Genomic DNA, 20,777 nt, shown 5'->3' with positions numbered 1-20,777 from the left:
CAAAGGTGGTTGGATGATACACATGAACAAAGGAACCAAACCAAGATTTAGAAAATATGTTTAATCCTTTAAAATCAGACATGAAAACATCACCAGCACATAACAGAAACATGGCAGGAGGGACAGGCAGCACATATTGCATGAGAAGGCATTTCTGTGACTCCTATGTACATATACACATTTTATACACAGTAAAAATATAGTAATTGAAGCATTATAGGACAACCAGCAATGGTGGCTCGTAAGCCGTGTGAAACATTCATGTTGAAAAATGGTGGGAGATTAACAACCCAGAATCATCATGGCGAAAACATGTCTATCATATCACAATCTAAACATGAAATATAAAAAGTGAAATTGTCAACTTGTCCCCCTTCATAGGCAATACACACTATAAAGTTTCAGACATCCTTTTGTCAGTATACGTACAATCATCTAAAAAGGTACATAATACAACTTTCATCTTTTCAGCCTGCAGCGATTAATCATAATAAATATACTTCTTAGAGCTGAAAAGGTGGTAGATTGTGGTTCATATTGCAATACTTCAAATACTCTGTAGTGTCTACACTGAGTGCACCGCCCTTTAAGCACCATAGGATGACATTTCTCTTGTGTCATTGTGTAGTACATAACTGTGACACAGCTGGTCTACATCCAGCAATTGCACAGTACCACACAACAACAAAAATAATGTCACAACATAAAACATCAAAATCCAGTTGTCACAAAATATAATCTGGATTTTTCTTATGAGAAAGAATTTCCTGGAGTGTTTTCTTTGGCGGCTGTTTGACTCAACCAACTAAATACAACTTTTAACTGATCTGTTTGAAATAATCAATATTTTACATTTCAGCATATCAGAAAAAAATAATTTCAAGTACATTACCCCAAATACATAAAAGGTGGTAAATAACAGATTCTAAGAGCTACCACAACTGTAGTAAATTTAACTTGAATTTCACAGGAATGTGGGGTAAATCTTTTAAATGTCTCAGGCCACAAAGTAAACCAATGGTTTGATAAAGAAAAAAAAATTGTCAGATACAGCTTATCAGACGTGAAATTATTTAGGAAAACAAATATCCAGTTCAATAATAGATCCTTAAACACAGGTCAACCCAGTGTTATTACCATGTCTTACACATCAGTAAATGCAGGTATCGAGGAGTGTCCTGATTTCATTTTCCTGTTAACTGTACTGGACCTTAACATTTGCAAGAACTCCCCACTCCTTTCTTTGGTGCAGTGATTGACTTATACTACAAAAGACTCCTCAACTGTGCATTGATGAACATACGTAGTTTTTGTTCCTTCTATATTCACAACTCCCATTTTCCCTTCTCCCTCTCTGCTGCATAGACCAAATGTGCCTACAAAACAAACAGTAGTTCCTTAAATGAGATGGTATCTATGATCTTGAGTGTTGCTACGGTCACTTGGTAGTGATTCAAATTTCTGTATCAGAAATCTCTCGGGGGGGGGGGGGGAACCTCTCAGCCAGCCGCCTCTGCAGCTTGCATAGTGCCCTAAATAACATCAACACAAAAACATTTTGTGAAAACAAAGCACAAAGCATAATTGTTATGAAAAGCAGAGTAAGAGCGGCGTAAGGCTACATACAAAAAAATTACAAATAATAGTTACACACATGGTTAATATTGGTCAAGCGTGGATGTGGGCGAGAGGTCATTTCTGTTACCAGCAGAAATGAATATTAAGAGACAGACATCCTTACTGTCTGACGTTGGGAGAGTTTACAAGATTAGCTGAGCTGATGAACCAGTGACTGAGCGCTTGACGTTTGCACGAATAACCAAAAAGGGATTGTACTAGTGTTTGCATTAAAATTGAATTCCTTTAAGCTGACTGTTGGTCCAAACATACAAATGGCAGTTTGATGACTTTAGCTGTAGTGATAAGGCAGGTTTCTTTGTGTGACAATAACCTGTAGAAAATGTCAGACATACTATACATCAAACGTTAAGGAGGGGACAAACATGTAAAGGCACAGACATGACGAAGATGAATGACAGTAGCTGGAAATTACTACTATTCTACTAGCTTAATATCATGACTTCATTTAACAGCATCTACTGGTCAGCGATGCGGTCAACAGCTCCTTTCTGTATTCATTTATAGCACATATGGTCTTCAACAGGGTGGGAGGTTTGTAAGGGTTGTACAAATGTGGTCTGCCATGTTAATAAGACACATTCTACATAAGAAAAACATTGTAAAGTACATTCAGCAGTGGCAAGATCTAGCTGGACCTTAGCCGCACCACCGTGGCTTCCAACGGAATAACAAAACGTGAAACAAAAATTGCCGTGTTAAGTCTGGTTCAACCCATCCCTGTGCTATTTCAAAATATTTTGTCAAATACTGTACATCCACAATCAGTAAAAAGAAATGCATACATGATTGCAGAGTCAACAGTAGCAAGTGCTGATACAAACAAGGACCGTTGATAGCTCAGAGTGCCCCTGCTCATGAGGGGCCGAGGGGGAAATGGATGGGTGGAAATGGCAACACTCGAGTGTGAATCACGGAAATGTGAAGCCACTTAGACTTCCGCATGAATGGAGAGGGAAGTATTCACTCCTACAAATGCAGGCTATGCCCTTCATGTGCTCTAAAGTGTGTGTTCATGCTGAAATGCTGTCTGTGCATCTCAAAATTGCTTCATGCTGCGAAAATTGGACAAGAGGACTTTTCACGAATAATTTGACTGTCTTTACCATCCACCGGTGACTGGGGCATGGACTTTCACAATATACAACTAATTATTGTCCAGTTAGTCATCGAAGCATCCTTCTTGTTGGAACATGACGGAATTTTTTTTTTATCAATGTAGTGCTGCCAGAGCTACTACAGCGCTGCCAATTCAGGGTAATACGCATTATCCAGGTGTGTATTAGAGAAAATTGGGCTTTGGGATGTCGATGACACACCGCCTTCTTCTTGATCTTCCCATCACTGTTTTCGTCACTGTCACAACCTCCACTGCACCTTGCTGCTTGATCCAGCGATCCCTGTATAAACTCTATGTGTGAGAAAACAACAGAGGTGCAACAGAGGGTCCGTGTTGGATGGGTGTTTCACTCTCTTTATTGTTATTTCCGCCCACTTCACCTCATCCAGAAACGCCTAGTCTTCAGATGTCTGTTTTTTACTGTGAAGATGAAACTAATGTCAGTACAAGATAACAAGTAATGTTCAACTAATAGTTGCTGCTGCAACAACAATAATACTATAAATAATCTTTAATTACGGCTGTATAGTTTCATCTGTTATACTTACAAAGCAGATGTTGGTCTCAGGGATTATGTCTGAGAGTGAAATTACTTCTTCGTTTCCAGACAGGTTGCCTGACTTATCGACCGCCCCTTCTTCCCCCAAACTGGAACAGAGAAAAGGCCGTTAATTCAAAACAACTTACACAAGCGAGAAAAGAATGCATCTAATTTTCAGTCTGATGAGGCTGTATTTTATGACCTATTACTGCCTTCTGTACCTGTGATGGTCAATGTCTGTGTTTGCCGATTTATGAACTTCTACCCCTACAGACCTATGGAGAAAAGTTGGAGCAAAAGAAAATTAAAAAGTGTGAAAGTTGAGGTGGAAGTATCAAGGCCATGCATTGATATCTTGGAGATGCTTTACCGTAGGGGAGGAGAGGTGGAGGCAACTCCTGTGCTGCCTAGCGACGAGGTGGACAGGTTGGCCTCATAGTCAGCAGAGTTTTCTCCCAGCGGAGGGGTCCTCGGAACAAGATCTGGTCTGCCCAACTGAACACCTGGGAAAAGGTATCATTAATAAACCAAATGTCAACAGCAGTATCTCCAATCTCAGCAAAGCTATGACAACAATAGATCTACTTAACGTTCTTATCACTTTGCTTGTGACGTCTGGGTTCTTACCGCTGTCTGCCTCTGAATCTGTGCTTTTAAAGTGGCTGTGGTAGACAAGTCTGGAGTCAACGGCTGACTGTCCCGCAGCGTGGGAGAGCGGGGTGGGACCTCCCAGGGTGGGGGCCCTCCTCAGACCTCCCGGAACACCACCACGACTCTTCTTAGATGGTGATGGTTTTACTGAAGATGGAGCACATAAAAGTAGAAATGATCAATATGGGCACGTAGACTTTTTACTAGGCCTACACAATTAATAGTTATAAAATAGCATTCTCAATTCACGATTTAGACTTAGATTCTCATTTAATTTTACGAGCCAACTGCATCACAAACACTACTACTTTCATCCGTGAGTTTCAAACATAGACTGTCATAAATCGGTTTTAAAGAGCTCCCGAGCGCTGCAATGCTTTCCCTTCTCTTCATTGTTACCTCTATGTTTAGAGGCTTGTGGTGATACACAACGTGCTAAAGGTTTGTTACTGCCAATTTGTTTTGTTTTGTCATGGTTCATGTGTGCAATAATTACTACATTTTGTGAGAAATATCAATTCTAAACTAAAAAAAATTGTGATTCCTTTTTTCCCCCAAATCCTGCAGGCCTACTTTTTACCCCTGGGATTTCTATGTCGTCAATAGAAATCAGGTATCAGGCAATTAATTTAAGTACATTTAAAAAATTCACACAAATGCATTACTTACGTGGAATTTTCTTGAACACTGTGTTGCACATGAATTGTTGGAAACGATCTGCATAGAATCCAGGTCTGTGAACTGAAACTGTGTCCTAAAGTAGTAAAACAGAAACAGAGCTATTAGATATGCATGTTTATATCTAATCAAAATTGTCCTGTTAAACTTTTTGTTGAATAATTATCAATTAATTATCAAATTAATTTGCCATTTATTTTAATTAATCAAGTAAACTAGAGAAACATGTCTCATTTCCTGAAGCCCAAGGTAATGTCATCAAAAAAGGTATTGTCTTGTTATTAGTCAATTATCAAAATTGTGGTTTTCTTTCAGTCATCGACTAATCAATTAATTGACTAACCGTTCCACTTCCACACTGTATATTAAAATGTACAGCCATGAATGATAGTACTGTAGTGTGTAGGCTCTTACCCCATCATGGACCAAGGCCTTCCAAGAGTGCTCCAACTTCTTAATAAACCTAAATAATAAGATAATAAAACAAGTTACTAGAAGTCATAAAAATAGGTTATGAAGGTGGGAAGCTTGCTCATGAATTCAGAATGAATGTTTATACGAGGAACTGATTTGGCTGCTCTGAACAAACCTGTAGGACTGTAGAATGTCAATGATGCCGATGTAGATCAGCAACCTCTCTCCTTTAGTATTACGAGATGGAATACCGCCCATGCTGAAAGGACAAGGCCACATGATCAATAACAAATAACTTGATTGTCATTGTCACAGACTAGACTACAAAACACTAGTTTAGTTTCAACTCTGCTTGTGGTCAAGACTCACTGGTCTTCTGAATCCAAAACTCCCTTCCCTCGAGCCTCGCCTTGAATGGACTCCATGGCTGTACAGTACAGACTTTTCTGAGCTTGTGGCCGGCGCTGATCTGGGGTCACTGCTCCTTCTGACCCCCCACTGTCACCCGGGTTGCCCCCGCTACGCTCTCGATTGGCCTGGTCCATGTTGTGGATGCCCATCAACAGACTGTAATCCATTATCTTGAAACTCTGCAAGAGCTACATAAAAGATAGAAATATAATAAATAAGTCGACATGGCTATAGGTTAGGGATGTCACGATATCAATGAACAGCAATACTTAATTCCTTAATTTAAACATTTGAGAGGGGGGGGGGTCTCATGTTTTTTTCATCTTTTTTGTTATCAGAAGAACACGTCAGTCTTATAGCTGGTGCTGAAGTACCGGGTCTCGTGACATCCCTACTAAAGGCACTCGCGTCTTAACAATAACAAGTTTCATAGTTTCATACTAGTTTCATTGAGAATACCACAGACTCACAACAACATTGTTATTATTTGTTATTTTGCTTGATTACACTCAAAAATGTCCACAATGGTTTATGTGTTTTGAGGACCATTAATTAAATATTTTTCAAATGTTTGAATATATTTTCTAAGATAAAGTTAAATACTATGATATGGTAATAAATGAGTTGTTGATTTATACCCCTGTCTCTTAAATTTAAGTGGACTGTGGAAAAACAAAGTAACAGTGACCACAAAGACAGATTAGCCTCTAATGGAATGAGATATTTCCACACACGGATGTGACACACTTAAAGTAGGAGGAAATTATTAGAGTTCCCACATCAATAAATTATACGTAGCCTCTGTTATACAAGTTGTTTGTCTTTATCAGGTCTGATAAACCACTGTGTGATATGATAAATCCCACCACTCTCTTCCATCACTTGAAAATGTATCGTCCCTCATAAGAAACAATTAGTTTGCAGTCTCATGCAAGCTTGAGTCATCTCTGCAGTGGTAGAGCTCAGCACATTTCCAAAAAGCCTATTGCACTTGGTGCTTAGTCAAACTTCCAGCTAAATATTTGAGAAATGTAGGGGCTTTAATAACGCTTGTTGGTACCCAACAGAAAAGCTATCCACAAAACAAACAGGAAAACAAAACTGTTTCATTTTTTTATGATGACCTAAAAACAATGCATACAAATGTGTCCTGTAATACCATGTGGGCTGAGGGGCGTGAATAAAAATGAAAAACAAGTATCTCTGTGACTCACCAAGCAGTCCCTCTGAATGGTCTTGCACAGTGCATTATAGTTGTCCGCTTCGAGCAGCAGACCGTCAGGCAAGTCCTGGATAAAGTCCAGGTCTTTGTGAATGGGAACGGCCTTTTCTCTTTCCTTAGGGGAAGCTCGTCTCTTATAGGTGGAGCCCTTCAGGTCGTATTTGAGGTGCATGGGGATGATCCGAGGCAGAAGATTGTTCATCACTACAATACGGATATTCTTCCCACCTGCCTGCACGCAATACAGCCCGTAGAACTTGGGTAACAAGGTGCGCTTGTTTTGGTTTATGTTCTGGAAGGGAGGAGGAATATGGAAAACAGGTATGTGACACACTTAAGTAGAACAGTTATTAGAATAATTAGAGATCCCACTCTTAAGACTCCTACTCTCATGATAATTATAAATACTGCAATAATAATCACTCATATCAAACACAATCACACTGTCTGTTATACTTATTCGTCAGGCTCACCATGAAGTATCCAGGTAGGAGTTTCTGGAGGAACTCTGCCTCTTTGTGTTGAACAGTCTTGATGATGAACTCGTCGTCACTGGAGACATAGAAGAGGGATCCGCTTGCTCCGGGGTTAGACAGCTCGATCAGTGGCTCGTTACACAGAGAATACTTCAAGAGGAAGAGGAGTCTGTATTAGTATTGAATTGAAACAAAGCAAACATGTTGGCATATCGAGCAGTTTTCTGTGAGTGTGAAATTCCAAATGCTGATATAACAAATAGCCAGCAAAGAAAGAATCAAGAGGGAAAAAACCCAAAAAGCCAGAAATACGACAAAAAATACTTGGATTAAGGCTTCACTCAGACCTGTGATGGTGAAGATCCACAACCACAGTGTCAACAATTTATGGCCATGTGTTGGTGAAGGAAAGCCTTAAACCTTCCAAGCTGCTGAGGCACTTGCAAACCCGACAAAGTATTGCAGACAAAAAACTGTTTTTAGAAATAAAAACTACAGGAGCTACAAGGTCAGAAATCTGTCTTGCAAGAATGATCTCTCATTGGATAGCCAAAACTGGAAAGCCTTACAATTCATATGTATAGTATAGTGGTTAAACCTCAGAACGAAACCGTTCTACAAAAGAAAAGTTAGAAACAGTGACTAAAGCCAAAACAAGAGCAGTTCTTGTAAACACGACAGTTTGTGTTTGGTACAAGTACTGACCAGGTAGTCATCTGGTCGAATGCCAAAGAGTTCTCTGAAGTAGCGAAAGGCAATAGGAGCATAGGTCTTAAAACGAAAGTCACTGTAGTGGTGAGCAGGAGTCAGGTTACTGCCTTCACTGAAAACACATATATGAGAGAAAGAGAGACAGTCAATTAAACTACATAAAATCAGAAACCACAAATTCACAATGGTTTTTTCAACTAAAACTTCTGCTGTTATCAACCTGGGGAAGAAGATGCTTTCGACCACCACAAAGTCCTGCATGAGAACATCCCTTTCCGCCTTTTGGCTTAAGCTGCCAACTGTGTGAGTGATGCCCAACTGGATGGCACCTTTTAGGGCAGATGATGTGGTCTACAGGGTTCAGAGAGGAAAAAAACAGTAAGTGTTGAAACAAACAAGATTTTACCCCTATGACTTCTGCTGTTTCACTGACTATTTTTTTTCATGTCTAGTAAGCTGAATTTCCAAACTAATTTTAGAATATAAACACCATCAGCAAAACCAATGGTGTCACTGACCTCCACCCTGTTCTAACCTTTTTATAGGTAGTCTCTCCTGTGGTGGTCTCAACCCCCCGGTGTCCGATGGTCTTCTTCATACTCTGAGTTGTGCCTGAAGAGCCAGGCATCTGAGGAGAGGGGCAGAGGAAAAAAACATTAAATTATGGTCTGTTGAGTGTGTTTGTGCTTCTGAGCAGAGTAGGGACAGGGGCTCAGTACGTAGGGAGTTAGGTTGGAACCAGAAGGTCATTGGTTCAAGTCCACATACGGATCAAAGTCTGGTGGTGGACTGGTAGCTGGAGAGGTGCCAGTTCACTTCCTGGGCACTGCCAAGGTGCTCTTGAGCAAGACACCAAACCCCCAACTGCTCGGGGTGCCTTTCCATGGGCAGCCCCCTCTCCATTTAGTGCATGTATAGGTACTGTCTGTCTGCTGTGTTCAAACTCCACTATATTCAGGAAGCCTTTTTAAGAGCAAATACAATAAAAAAGGAGTTCATATATATCTGACTGCTTGAATTTGTTGATGAAAACCATGTGTAGCAATATATATTTATATTGAGGAGATGCATTGTGATATGGAATCGTTGACAGGATAATCAAAATAGAATCGTCACACCAATGAAGATATACACCCCTACAATATACAATACATTTATACAATATACACAAATTCTCCAACAAAACAATAAAGAGTTGACCAAGTGTTTTTAAGCCATTTATTCACCTGTTATCACCTGTGTAACAAACAGGACTGTCTCTTACGATTCATGCTGATGATGCAAAACCTGTTATTCTTCCCTCCTGAGGATTGACTGTATCAACATTTACTTTACTTGGAAATCTACATAATATAGAGTTATTTTGTAAACTTAGTAAGACAATTTCTGACGTCCTTACCTCTGAAGGAGCCATTTTTCGGATGCCACTGGTCCCTAAAGACAGAAAACAAAGTTAAATTGGTATTTACAATGTGAGAATGACACTGACTCTTGAGAACTTATAACACTAAAGCCTTAAAAGCAGCTGTGCTCGATATTCAGAAAAGAAGTGGTTTGGGATTGCCTCCACACGGCTCTCACAGACCGTTCCCCAACACGTCAAATACCGACGCTTTGTCACGGCCCTCGGGGTCAGATACCGACGCACAAGGCTCTCACACACATGCGTGGCCAGACTGGCTATCAAAACAAAGAACAGAAAAACTTAGATTACAACACACAAACACACCTCTCTGCTCAGGGTGCCATTACTCCATCATATATTTACATAGAAAATATTTGTTTACTGCTATGTAAATGTCAACCCATGCAGTCAGCGTGAAGTTGATGCTTGAAAACATTTTTTTTTTTACTTTTAAGTTGGCTGCTTTAACGTGGAATAATTTGTTAATGACTGTTTAAAAAAACCCTCTGCTGGTTAATTAGCAGGGCTATTTACAGCACTGGCTGATGACTATGAGGCCAATGATGAACCCAGAACTAAATATGGCCACAGAAACTATCTCTTGCCCTTGATACACCAGCTCTGTTTGTACTGGAACTACTCCTCCCCTGAGCTGGCTGCTCCAGATTTATCTTAGTGTCTACAGTCACAACGGACCTCCTCCACAAAACTACAATTTCTAGCTCTTTCTGTAACAGTCTACTTTGTGTCTCAGAGTAACTGCATTTTTAAATTTGATTAACGCCAATATGCTAATGTTTGTTAAATTAAGCCATTCAGCAAACTCAGCAAAAAAGTAGTATCTTGTAAAAAATAAAAATTTTAAAAATCCAAGCCCTCACCAAGCAAAGACCTCTGGGTGTGTGCCAAATTTACTGGCTGGATAATCGAAAATAAGAATTGAAATTGTAATACATGACCACAACACATGATCTATCCTCTAGGTAAGCATAAGAACTACCAGAAATAAAGACGAAAGGCAGACAGTTGAAATGAATACAAATACTAAACATAATTTCCCATGGCCTTACATAAACTTGCTGTTTAAACCTACTATCTCGCCCACTATGCAAGCACTGCTAGCCTGTAACCAATGGCAACATGTAGGTTACTTCAATGCTGCAGTGCCACAGGTCAATATATACAAAAGGATGTTGGGAAGATTATACAACTGTAGTAACAATCCTTTTTGTGAAAATTCATCCATGCTCAGCAGATTCAATCCAGACACTTAAACCCAACAAAGGTGGGGATGTTAATAATAAGGTAGAGTCACTTAATGCCATGCATCTCTTCTCAGTTAACGGGGACACATGACAATCCTCCGGGACACAATGAGCATCATTCTGCCCACATTCCCTCTTATTATGTAAAAACAACACACTATATCATCATCACTACTCATGCAGTTTCTGCTCACGCAGAAACACTCTGCTCACACAGAAACACTCGCGCACACCCATGCGTCGTACCTCGCTGAAATGCTTTCCAGAACCGAGTCCTAATATCTGTGGAGTAGGACATCGTCAACCTAAACGGATTAGCCCAGTAAATGAGCAACACTGAACACATTTACTAACTGTGTGTAAGTACAATAAAATGTGTTTCATGTAGCGCTGAAATAATTAATCAATCAATTTAATTAGTCAATTAGAAAATTAATAAGCAACTATTTTGATAATAGACATATCCTATAAGTCATTTTAAAGCAAAAATACATTTTCTAGTTCCAGCTTGTTAAATTTGACAATTTGTTGCTTTTCTTTTACCATATCTGATAGTAACTGTATCTGTGGGTTTGGACTGATAGTAGGCTAAAACAAGAAATGCATTGCATTATATTGTCCTGCTGTCTTAAAGACAAAACAGTTAATCAAGAAAATAAAATCAGATTAAACAATAACATGAATCATCAACCTCAGTCCTCATTTCATCACATTGCAATTTTTCTGATGAGTCAATGTAGAACTAGATTAGAACACACAGTGCTGCAGACTCAGAGTAGGAATTACACAACTCAACCCAATTAGGAATGACTTTAGCTCATCAGTGACAGCCCTAACAACAATAGGCAAACCATCTGTTCTTCTCTGTATACTAAACAAATCCCTGCTAGCCTTGCTCACATGTAGCCTGCAGCATACACAAGCAACTAATATGGGGCATGCACACTCTCCTGACATAATTTTCTGCCTATGAGCACCCCATAAATAAACTGCTTCTTGGACCCTTTAGGAAACAAGGCAAATAAGGGCTAATATACCGGATACCACATTATGTTACTGTCACTCAACTGACTGTGTGTGTATTTGATAGAGCTACATGAGTGCTTTGAAGCCACTATTTTTATTCACTGATTCAGTCTGGGTGGTTACCAAGGGAAGCACAACTACTCTATACACAAGGAAGCTAATCAGTGGCACAACTAAACGGATTAGCTAGATCTAACCTCTCCATCATCTGTCCTGTCTAGAAAATAAGACACCTCTGAAAGCACTTTAACTGCCCACCAGCCATCTGGATCTGTGTGGGCACTGAAAACCACCTTCCATTGATGTGAAATATAAGAGGCAAACCTTTCATCAGCTGAACAGGGACAACAGAGTCAATTGAGCCTATTCCTTAACTAAATAGGTATGACAAGCATATATCATTGGTGAAAAGAATGTAGGAAGTCAATAAGTTCAATATTTGTTCAGATAATTACATCACCTCAACTGTGGAACTTTGGAAAGTAACGCTAAGTGATGAGGTTACTGTTGCTTAGTTAAGTGCCAAATGGAAAATGGATTTGCTAGCTGCTTTACCACAAACCTGGACAGACAGAGGAAAAGGAGGGGTGTAACAGACGAGGAGGGCTGGGGGATACCAGGTTAGTTTCCTACAGACAGACCCATTTGGAACAGCAGCCACTTAGCGCTTCATATATATTTACTAAACAATATACGGGTATTTTTAAATCCGAGAATAGTCATCCCACTGCGTCTAGACAACTCATTAACATACAAACACCGTGGTTTAAGTTAATAACAAAACGCATCACTTGAGCCAACGTGGTCGCGGGAATTAGCGTTATTTATTGATGTTATTAATCCCAATAGATAATTTGATATAGCGCTAAATATTGGCGGCCTAATAAGATAGCTAAATCTTCGTGTGATTAGCAACAACACCAACTACGGTTTATCAAAAGGCAGCTAAACAAGCTAGCCAATTAATTGTTCATTTGTTACGTTGGAAACCTCGATGCTAACTAGCTAGCTAACTTGCTAACCGGGACTTGAGAAAGCCAGTCACCGAGTCACACCATTATCGTTGCTACAAAGTGATGCACACTTCTGTTAGTTTGTTTAAAGGCAACAGAGGAGGAAGGTTTATTTGTGAGATACCTGTCGGTGCCGCTGATCCCAAGTCTGCTGTTCCGACAGTCGCCATTACGATTTGGCTGTTCTCATCACAGACAGCATCGACAGTTGAGTTCTGATGGTCGTGTCGCAGCGGCAGCACCACAGCGCCCCCAGTGGACTGCAGTGGAACAGTTTCCGTTTCAGTTTGACTGGGCTAGCTACATCATCACCCCTTTTTCAAGTTCAAGCTTAAGAGTGTAGAATATAAAACAGGCAATCTTTTCCCCAATAGCTTTGAATACATCATTTACAATGTAATATTTTTTTAATGTTAATAATCTTACTTTACAAGCTGCACTTTGATTTCCAATTTCCTGTTATGCTGGTTTGTATTTTTATATTATTATTTTGTTTGTTTGTTGTGACATAACAGTAAACAGTGACTCAAACTATCTTAAATCATTTGATAGTGAAGTCTCACATTGCACCCATTGACTAGCAGTCAGAGAGCAGCAGCAGCAAGAGCATAGAAATATGAATAATCTCATTCTTTTCTGTGGTCTGCGGTCTTGTTGATGCAAAAGTTTGAGGTGTTCTGATTTGTGTACATACTTCCATTTTTTGTGTGTGTATACAATGAAGAAAAACTGTAATACAGGATTTTTTCCAGGACATGTTCAAAATACTGCAAATAGATATAATATTCTCAGCCGTGTACCACTATTATGTTTCTTCTTTCACTGATAGATAGTGACTTAACAGAGATTTTAATGTCAACTCATTGTACTAGGCACACCATGGTTTAACTAACAACATAGGCCTTGCATCTAAGAAGACAGTAAACCACATGAAAGGTACATCTAAAAACGTTTTTATTAGAACTGTTGTAGATATGATCTTAACCACAAAACCCTGTAAAAAGAATGATCTTGCAGCTCCAAATACATCAATATAATGCATTCATAATCAAATATGTAAACAGCAGCCTATAACAATAGTGGTACAGTGACACAGAAAAATGCATCTCATGTGATCTCAGTTTTAAAAAATGAAAATAAGACTGGCAATAGATGAAGTTAGAATTTCCATATTTTCTTACAGACGTCGACATTTCCTGTTCACCTCTGCTGCAGGTTCCCTGAATGGCCCAGTGCCAGTAGGGTCATTAGTGTTTAGGAGAGAGGGCACCTTTTCATCTTCTTCTGGCGAAAGGTGGTTGCTTTGGTGATGGCATCCATGAGAATTTTGGAGATACACTGTTGAGGTGAAGACATGCGGCAGCAGCGACGGAGAGCTGGAGGAGAGGCCTTCCTTGATGAACATGTCTCTGACATTTGATCAAGCTGATTTCATGAAGACAACAAGATAACAAAAAATAAGAAATAGCTTTAGAATTTTTGGGGGATTAATAGCTCCTAAACTTTCATTTTCAAATATTTCATTTTAATTTTTCCTAGCCCAAACTTTGTCTTCTGATTTGTCGTGCTAAGTTTTGTAGGGAATATTTTTTTCAACTCACACTCTCCAGAAAACAAATAGTCCTGTCGACTTCAAGCAGGGGACGGCAGCATTGGCTTACAAAGCTCTTGAGAGGAAAACCAACAGGAAACCTAAAGCACAGTGGCATTGTTACAATGTTTCTAACTTTACATCGTGCACAGATGGGGTGTTTAAAGAGATACTTCAGCATGTTAGGCTGCTTGATATCTTTCTGTGACAGAAGAAATGACAAAAAGCATCAAAAGAAACATAAAAAAAGAGAAACGGTACAAATGCCAAAAAATGAAAAGGAACGAGGAAGAAAATGAAGCAGACACAAAAACAAATCCAAGGCCAGTTGTAGGAAGTTTGGTCTTACTTGTTCTTGATGATCTTGTGAGAGTCACAGAGTTTGTTAAGTGAGAGCTCTTCAGCGACAGAGGTCCTATTATAATATGGGTCGGGAGAAATGTCTTGGAAACAGCTGAATCGATCATTTGCCGCTTCACCGGAACAACAGTGGGAATGCACATGGTCACCATTCTCGCCCACGCAATACTTGTCAAGCTCATCACGCCACTAAAATACAAAAGGAGAAAAGACACGAGAAGGAAGAAAAAAATACTAAATAATGCTAAATATTTATGTTTGTAGGTTTCTAGCAGGTCTTGCTTTACCTTCAAATCAGCACAGTTGAGCACATCCTGCTTCTTTTTGCAGCACTGTTTGAATCCCTTCTCTATGCGATTAATGGCTTTTGCCTGACGAGCCACCCATTTGTACCCTTCACCTGGCATGCAATTGGTTTTATAGAGGGGGCGTAACTTCTGGTCGCGACATAGGGATTCAATGGTGTCAGCAGTGGGTCGTCCGGGAGGAAAGTGGATGTCAACTTTCAAAGGTGCCGATTTTTTCTCCATTCTTCTATAATCTCCGAGAAATGTAGAACCCATATCATTACTCTTGATTTTCACTGATGAACTTTGGTCATGCTACTTAATTAAGACTCAATTGTCATTATCAACATTTTTATTGGTGCTCATTTTATTGCATACCTCTGGCAAGTGTTGGAGTCGAAGCTAAAGTTGGTGATAGAGGAAAGCGGCGGCACTGGCAGCTCCTCTGTTGCCTCATAGTTTTGGTTTGGAGCGTTGTTGTTGAAGCAGTTCAGCCTGTCCGTGCCCTTCTGTTCGCAGCAGTGATAAAGACGATCCTTTACTGAGGAGTCCTCCTCACAGAAGGATTGGACTGACAGCTCCCACTGTAGTTGGCACAGAACAATATCTCAGACAGTCAGGGTTTATGCATTCAATCCTTCCATGACATGAAGTTTGCATGCCTGAGGTTGTGAGAATAGGCTACCCGCAATAATGTACAGTATCTTAAGACCCACTTAACCAACACTAAATTGTATTAAATTCTGTCATATTGGAATTAGTTTTGCTTGAACACTCTGACAACACATATCCTGTACTTGATATGGAGTCACTGACTGTTTGTCTAATCTTCTGAATTTTGTCTTTGAAGAAGGAGGCAAAGTCATTGCAGGCCTTGGTAGATAAAAGTTCAGATGCTACTGGTACTGGAGGGTTTGTTAACCTATCAACAGTAGCAAACAAAGCATGTGAATTATTATTGTTTCTAGAGATAATATCAGAGAAAAAGGACCTCCTTGCATTCCTCAGTTCCAAATTATAAATGCGAAGTCTCTCTTTATAAGTGTTATAATAGACCAGGAGATTTGTTTTTCGCCACCTTTGTTCAGCTTTTCGACACTTTCTTTTTTCTGTTCTCACCAGTAGGACATTTCTCCAAGGAGATCTTTTCTTACCAGAGACAACTTTGACCTTAGTGGGAGCAATGGCATCAATAACATTTGTAATTTTGCAGTTGAAATTATCTACAAGCTCAGTGACTGAGAGCCCAGAGAGGGCGGGTGTGGAAGAGAAAAGCTGTATAAATGTGTCACTGGTGTTTTCAGTGATATACCGTTTTCTGATTATCTTTGTTTTGACACTTTTGGGCACAGAGGTAAGGTTAAGATATGCTTTACTGATATGCTTTATTCACTGAAGATTTTGAGACAGGTTTGTTGCTCGCCTTCAGACAGATCCACTGGTGCTCATACCAAAGCCTGTCTGTTATGTCAAGCTGGGCTGCATATAATGGGCTTATCAACTGGAAGCACCGAGGGCCTTCAACTCTGTCCCAAACATGCACGTACAATCAACTCGGCAATGTGAAGAATGTTTTCATGCCTTTTTAATGTCCAGGGTAACATAAACGCCTCAAAGAGGTTTGAGTATAGGACAATAGGCCTGAACATTAGAGCTTCAGGAAATTAATTGATTTGAGTTGAAAGGAGTTGATATGAATATCACATTAATCTGGCAATTAAGATGATGTCTAAGAAAGACTTCCTCCACATGAGTTATTGATTGTTTCTTGGTTTTTATCATGCAATCACAATTGTTTGATCTTCTCAGTGCATAATCTCATTATGTTCTTTATCATGCTTCTTGAGAAAGTACTTGTTGTTGTAGTACTATGTTGAGACTAGTGAGAAGAATTTAAGCAACAATATACAGGATGTCATATCATAAATTGATAAAGGGTAAACACTGCTGAATTAGCTACAAGAGCTGTTGTGAAAACTTACCGCCTGTGTGGCGCAACACAGAGTCACTTCCCTTTCCCAAGTCTGGTTCCCTTTGCAGCACATACTAAACCAGGACTCTGCCATATTAACAGCATTGGCTTTTCGCTTCTGCTTGCTAAAACCAGAGGGAGGAAAGTAAGATATTGGGTAGCGGGGACGATGGTCTCCATGGAGACAGATGGCTTGGAGATTGTCGGAGGTTGGTCGGGCAAGGGGGAACTGAACAGGATAGTCCCAGCTAGGAGGACCACTAAAGAAACTTGGTCGACCTTAGAGGAAAAGACAGGAATCATACTGTGATTTGACACTTTTATAGCAGTTTTACAGTAGTACAGTTAAGAGTAAATGAAAACTCAAAAGAAAGAGAGGAAAGTAAATACGAACGTCCTCTAGGTGTCAAGACTCCTGGTCTGGAAACCCCTAACAGAATAAAGGCTGTATTATTAAGCAGTACTTTTCACAATTTTTGTTTATATAAATGTTAAGGACACCTATGGCTGTATGATTCATTACTGGCTAGACTACAACAAGCTAGGCAGACAAATCTGAGCAGTGAAAAAATGTCTTTATGTAAAAGCAAGGTCATAATAGTAAAGACAAACAGTACCTTTGGGATTGAAAAGGTCCGTCAAGTCCGACTCTTTCTGCAACATGAAGGAATCTGGATTTTCCATTTCTGAAAGACAAATGGATATATTTTTAAACAATGATTGACAAAAAAAATGATTCTACACAGAGACAAAAAATACTTACATTTCTATACTTGAACATGACCTACTGCACATAAACTACAGTCATACATAACCTAAAATCTTATCCTAACAAACTTAAAGTGGTTTTCTACCAATTTACTAGCAAAGTCACTGCGGAGCCACAAAGATGTTACATAGCCATTTTCAAATGTTAAGTAGTGACATGCAAACTTCATGCGTAAAAATAAGCGTTAGAGTACTCCTCAAACCTCAGTCTCCTAACCCTTAAAATAGCCTCTTGAAGTAGAGAGAGGTGGCCAAATGCCACTCTGAACATCTGAGCTTCTAATTGGTCCTTGCAGAGATACTGCAATAGAATGTGAACACACGCACCTTGCATGATTTTGTCAAGGTCAAAGGTGACTTCACGCTGCTCAAAGGTGCGGTCATCTGAAAAATTGTACACACAAAAGATAAAGAGGCAGAAACCCAGACAAAGTTATGTAACTCTTCCTCCACAAATTATACTAAGAGACAGCCAGTGATGGAAGAAGAATTCCTTTGCTCAAGTCATAGAAGCAGTGAAAATACTCTGTTAAGTAAAATTCCTGCATTTAAAGTGGTGTAAGGTTTAGAGGTATTATCAGAAAAATGTTCTGACAGTATGAAAAGGAAGTATATACTGTCAGTGTTGTATCAAATAAATAAAAGATATATTATATAACATATTTACATGTTGCTGCTTGGGGTGGAGCTAATTTTGTAACATGTAGGCTACATATTGTTAGTAGAATCTATAACAGTGCATCATATTACATAACCTCATGCAAAATCTGTATCCTCAAAGAAGATTTAACCATGAAATAAATGTAGCAATAAGTATTTGCCTTTTAAATGTAGTGAGTAAAAGCCAAAGAGTCAAGTTAAGCATAATTACCTGAAAGTTATACGGTAATAAGTAATTGTACTTAGCTACATCCCACAAGTGGAGACATCAAAACAGACATGTAGCATATAAAAAAGACCTAAAATCGTTCGCTACAGGAATGTCGGTATGTCTACAGGCAAAATAAACGCACTTACAGCAGCTCAGACGAACCAAAATGGAGTCAGCCCACAAGCAAACAACAATTTCAACAACAAGAAGTGGGAAAATACCAACCCTTGGATGCTGAGCTGAGTAAAACCAAGACAAATGCGGCGGAGCAGACCAGAGCCCCAGACGACCCCATTGCACACTTGGTATTGCCTGTCCGGATTCAACTTGTGTGGCGCTGCTGCGGCTGACTGTTCAAACACGACCAGAGGCCAAGAAAGCACGCTCGCACAGGCAGCGCGCGGACGGGTCAGTTAATTGGTCCAACAAAGGCTAGTGTGCTGTTTTTATGGTTGTTGTATGGTTTCGGGGGGCGGAGTGAGGAAAAGAGGGAGGGAAGGAAGTTTTTTCAACATGACTCATAGGTGATCTGTTGAAATCTTGCTCTTATATGAGACATGATGCACACTTTTTTTTAGTTCATTCCTTTTTTTCTTTTTTTCTTCAGGTTGGCTGTTAAACTATTAACTCGTCACTTATTTCTCTTCCATTGAGCCCGTGTCTATAAACAATGTCTATAAACAATCTAATTTTGGTGGAATTCCCCTTTAACAAAAATGTTCTATTTTATTCTGCCAAAGAGCCCACTAATGAAACGGCTACCATTTACTGTGAATGTTTACTTGGCTTTAACGCCTTTGCATAATTATGTGGATCCACGCATAGGCGCGGATACCGTGGCTGCTCCGGCGGAGCTCGAGCCCTCACGTGTGTGCCAGACTGCCAGCAGGCTACATTTAAAATTAAACATAGCGGTTGGTGCTAAAGTGGAGCGTGTGAGCGCTAATCGCGGTTACGTGTCAATTCAACTTCTCATCTCCAATCCTATCTGTATTTGTGAGAAGTGGCGCTGTCCTGGGTCTTAAGATAACCTACTTTACGGCTTTACTATCGAGTTAAAAAGCGTAGCCTATGTTCGTGTTGGCCGCTGTTCATTTCCTAAGGTTCTGCTGAAAGTAGGCTAGGCTACGGAGCCCCCCTGGGGTCAACTGAGAAATTAAACTAAACCGGTTTCATAAACTGTTCACACGGATTAATAATCCGTGCTCTCGGTTTTATAAACGTGAGCAAAGTTAGAAAGAAATTCACGGATTTGACCTTCTGGGATAAATTTCTCTATAGCGAAAGTACATTAAATAATTTTTATCAAAACGAAACGTCCTCCACCCTGGAGAAATAAGATTGGTCTCATCTGGCAGTGCTTATGGACCGTCTATAAACTACAACATCGACACAAAAATATCTATTAATTTAATGATTAATAGTATCTCCAAATTTTATTTTATTACACGCTGTAGTAGCCTACAACTTGTCTCCTCCTATAGGAGGAGACAAGTTACAATAGTAAGTTTGGAGACACTATTTAATCTTTAATTTTTTTTGTGTCGGTGTAGACGGTTCCAGCAGGATTCTATCCCAGAAGTTCGAATCTGTGAATGTCTTTTCTACTTTGCTCATGTTAATAAAACCGAGAGCACGGATTATGAATCAGTGCACAAAGTTTAGAAAACCGAGGGGAGGCCCTACATCGTTTTCTCAGCTGACACTAGGGGGGCTCCATTATAACACGAGCATTTTTTTTACTAGCCTACTTTTTTTCAGGGGTGTGCATCCCCATGAGCACCCAAGGAGGAAAACATAAATCGTTGCTCCACATGTGGATCACAGTTCCTGTGTCTAAATAAATAATTGGTTACAGTTTTACCAAACTCTGTCACAGAGTGACCTTGAAGGGATTACTCCAGTGATGTTGTGCTTCCATGAGGAAGGTGGGATGGTGGACTATAGAGTTAGATTTAAATATTTAAATATTTTATATTTCTCATCAAACCAGCAGAGCCTTACATATCCTGATATATAGGTCAAGAAAAGACAGGATCCTACATTTTCCATAATGCAATACATTCTATCATTTATATTCTTTATTGATCCCCTATGGGGAAATTACAATTTACACTCTGTTGTTATTACACACTACACACAGGCCTGAAATACACACACATGCTCAGGTCCTTTACATGCACTAATGGAGAGATGTTAGATTGAGTGGGCTGCCAATGTTGGACCAGCACCCTGAGTGGCTGAGGCTGGTTCGGTGCCTTGCTCAAGAGCACCTTACCGTGCCCAAGAGGTGAACTTGCATCTCTCCAGCTACCAGTCCACACTCCATTCTTTGGTCCTCTGGTTCCCAACCCAAC

General features: G+C 39.7%; 2 protein-coding genes across 6 annotated transcripts; both read right to left on the bottom strand.

Annotated features, from left to right (window-relative positions):
• Positions 1-42: 42 nt before the first annotated feature.
• On the bottom strand, positions 43-12,854 carry pip5k1ab (phosphatidylinositol-4-phosphate 5-kinase, type I, alpha, b). Of its 5 annotated transcripts, none has more exons than XM_032518967.1 (17): positions 12,696-12,854; positions 10,779-10,814; positions 9,262-9,296; positions 8,398-8,490; positions 8,083-8,213; positions 7,857-7,974; positions 7,149-7,301; positions 6,668-6,967; positions 5,412-5,641; positions 5,218-5,301; positions 5,043-5,091; positions 4,620-4,704; positions 3,927-4,097; positions 3,670-3,802; positions 3,512-3,574; positions 3,303-3,406; positions 43-3,178 (listed from the first exon to the last, which is right to left on the bottom strand). In XM_032518967.1, the coding sequence occupies exons 1-17, from the start codon at positions 12,739-12,741 to the stop codon at positions 3,135-3,137; spliced, it is 1,875 nt and encodes a 624-aa protein (XP_032374858.1). In that variant the 5' UTR covers positions 12,742-12,854; the 3' UTR covers positions 43-3,134. The 5 variants fall into 5 exon arrangements, with proteins under 5 accessions (XP_032374858.1, XP_032374861.1, XP_032374859.1 ...); XM_032518970.1 differs by having other exon boundaries at positions 3,307-3,406; positions 12,696-12,853; XM_032518968.1 differs by having other exon boundaries at positions 3,521-3,574; positions 12,696-12,852.
• Positions 12,855-13,508: 654 nt separating this feature from the next.
• On the bottom strand, positions 13,509-18,897 carry ecm1b (extracellular matrix protein 1b). The gene is made up of 10 exons (XM_032518977.1): positions 18,646-18,897; positions 17,877-17,933; positions 17,399-17,467; positions 17,176-17,211; positions 16,792-17,060; positions 15,188-15,393; positions 14,810-15,056; positions 14,512-14,711; positions 14,173-14,263; positions 13,509-13,996 (listed from the first exon to the last, which is right to left on the bottom strand). Exons 1-10 carry the CDS (start codon positions 18,713-18,715, stop codon positions 13,826-13,828), a joined length of 1,416 nt encoding a protein of 471 aa, XP_032374868.1. The 5' UTR covers positions 18,716-18,897; the 3' UTR covers positions 13,509-13,825.
• Positions 18,898-20,777: the final 1,880 nt, after the last annotated feature.

The sequence above is a fragment of the Etheostoma spectabile genome, chromosome 6 (genome assembly GCF_008692095.1).
Source record: "Etheostoma spectabile isolate EspeVRDwgs_2016 chromosome 6, UIUC_Espe_1.0, whole genome shotgun sequence".
Lineage (NCBI taxonomy): Eukaryota > Metazoa > Chordata > Actinopteri > Perciformes > Percidae > Etheostoma > Etheostoma spectabile.
The sequence above is the reverse complement of the archived record's forward strand: the minus strand, read 5'-3'. Positions and strand labels throughout refer to the sequence as shown.

Excerpts from the sequence above, each read along its gene's own strand:
- pip5k1ab (XM_032518967.1), bottom strand. The coding sequence starts at position 12,741 with ATGGCGACTGTCGGAACAGCAGACTTGGGATCAGCGGCACCGACAG. Across the intron at positions 8,214-8,397 it reads GAGAGACTACCTATAAAAAG|ACCACATCATCTGCCCTAAA; the intron begins GTTAGAACAGGG and ends TGAACCCTGTAG. Across the intron at positions 3,803-3,926 it reads AGATTCAGAGGCAGACAGCG|GTGTTCAGTTGGGCAGACCA; the intron begins GTAAGAACCCAG and ends ACCTTTTCCCAG.
- ecm1b (XM_032518977.1), bottom strand. The coding sequence starts at position 18,715 with ATGGGGTCGTCTGGGGCTCTGGTCTGCTCCGCCGCATTTGTCTTGGTT. Across the intron at positions 15,394-16,791 it reads TGTGTTGCGCCACACAGGCG|TGGGAGCTGTCAGTCCAATC; the intron begins GTAAGTTTTCAC and ends TGCCAACTACAG. Across the intron at positions 14,264-14,511 it reads CACAAGATCATCAAGAACAA|GTTTCCTGTTGGTTTTCCTC; the intron begins GTAAGACCAAAC and ends ACTGTGCTTTAG.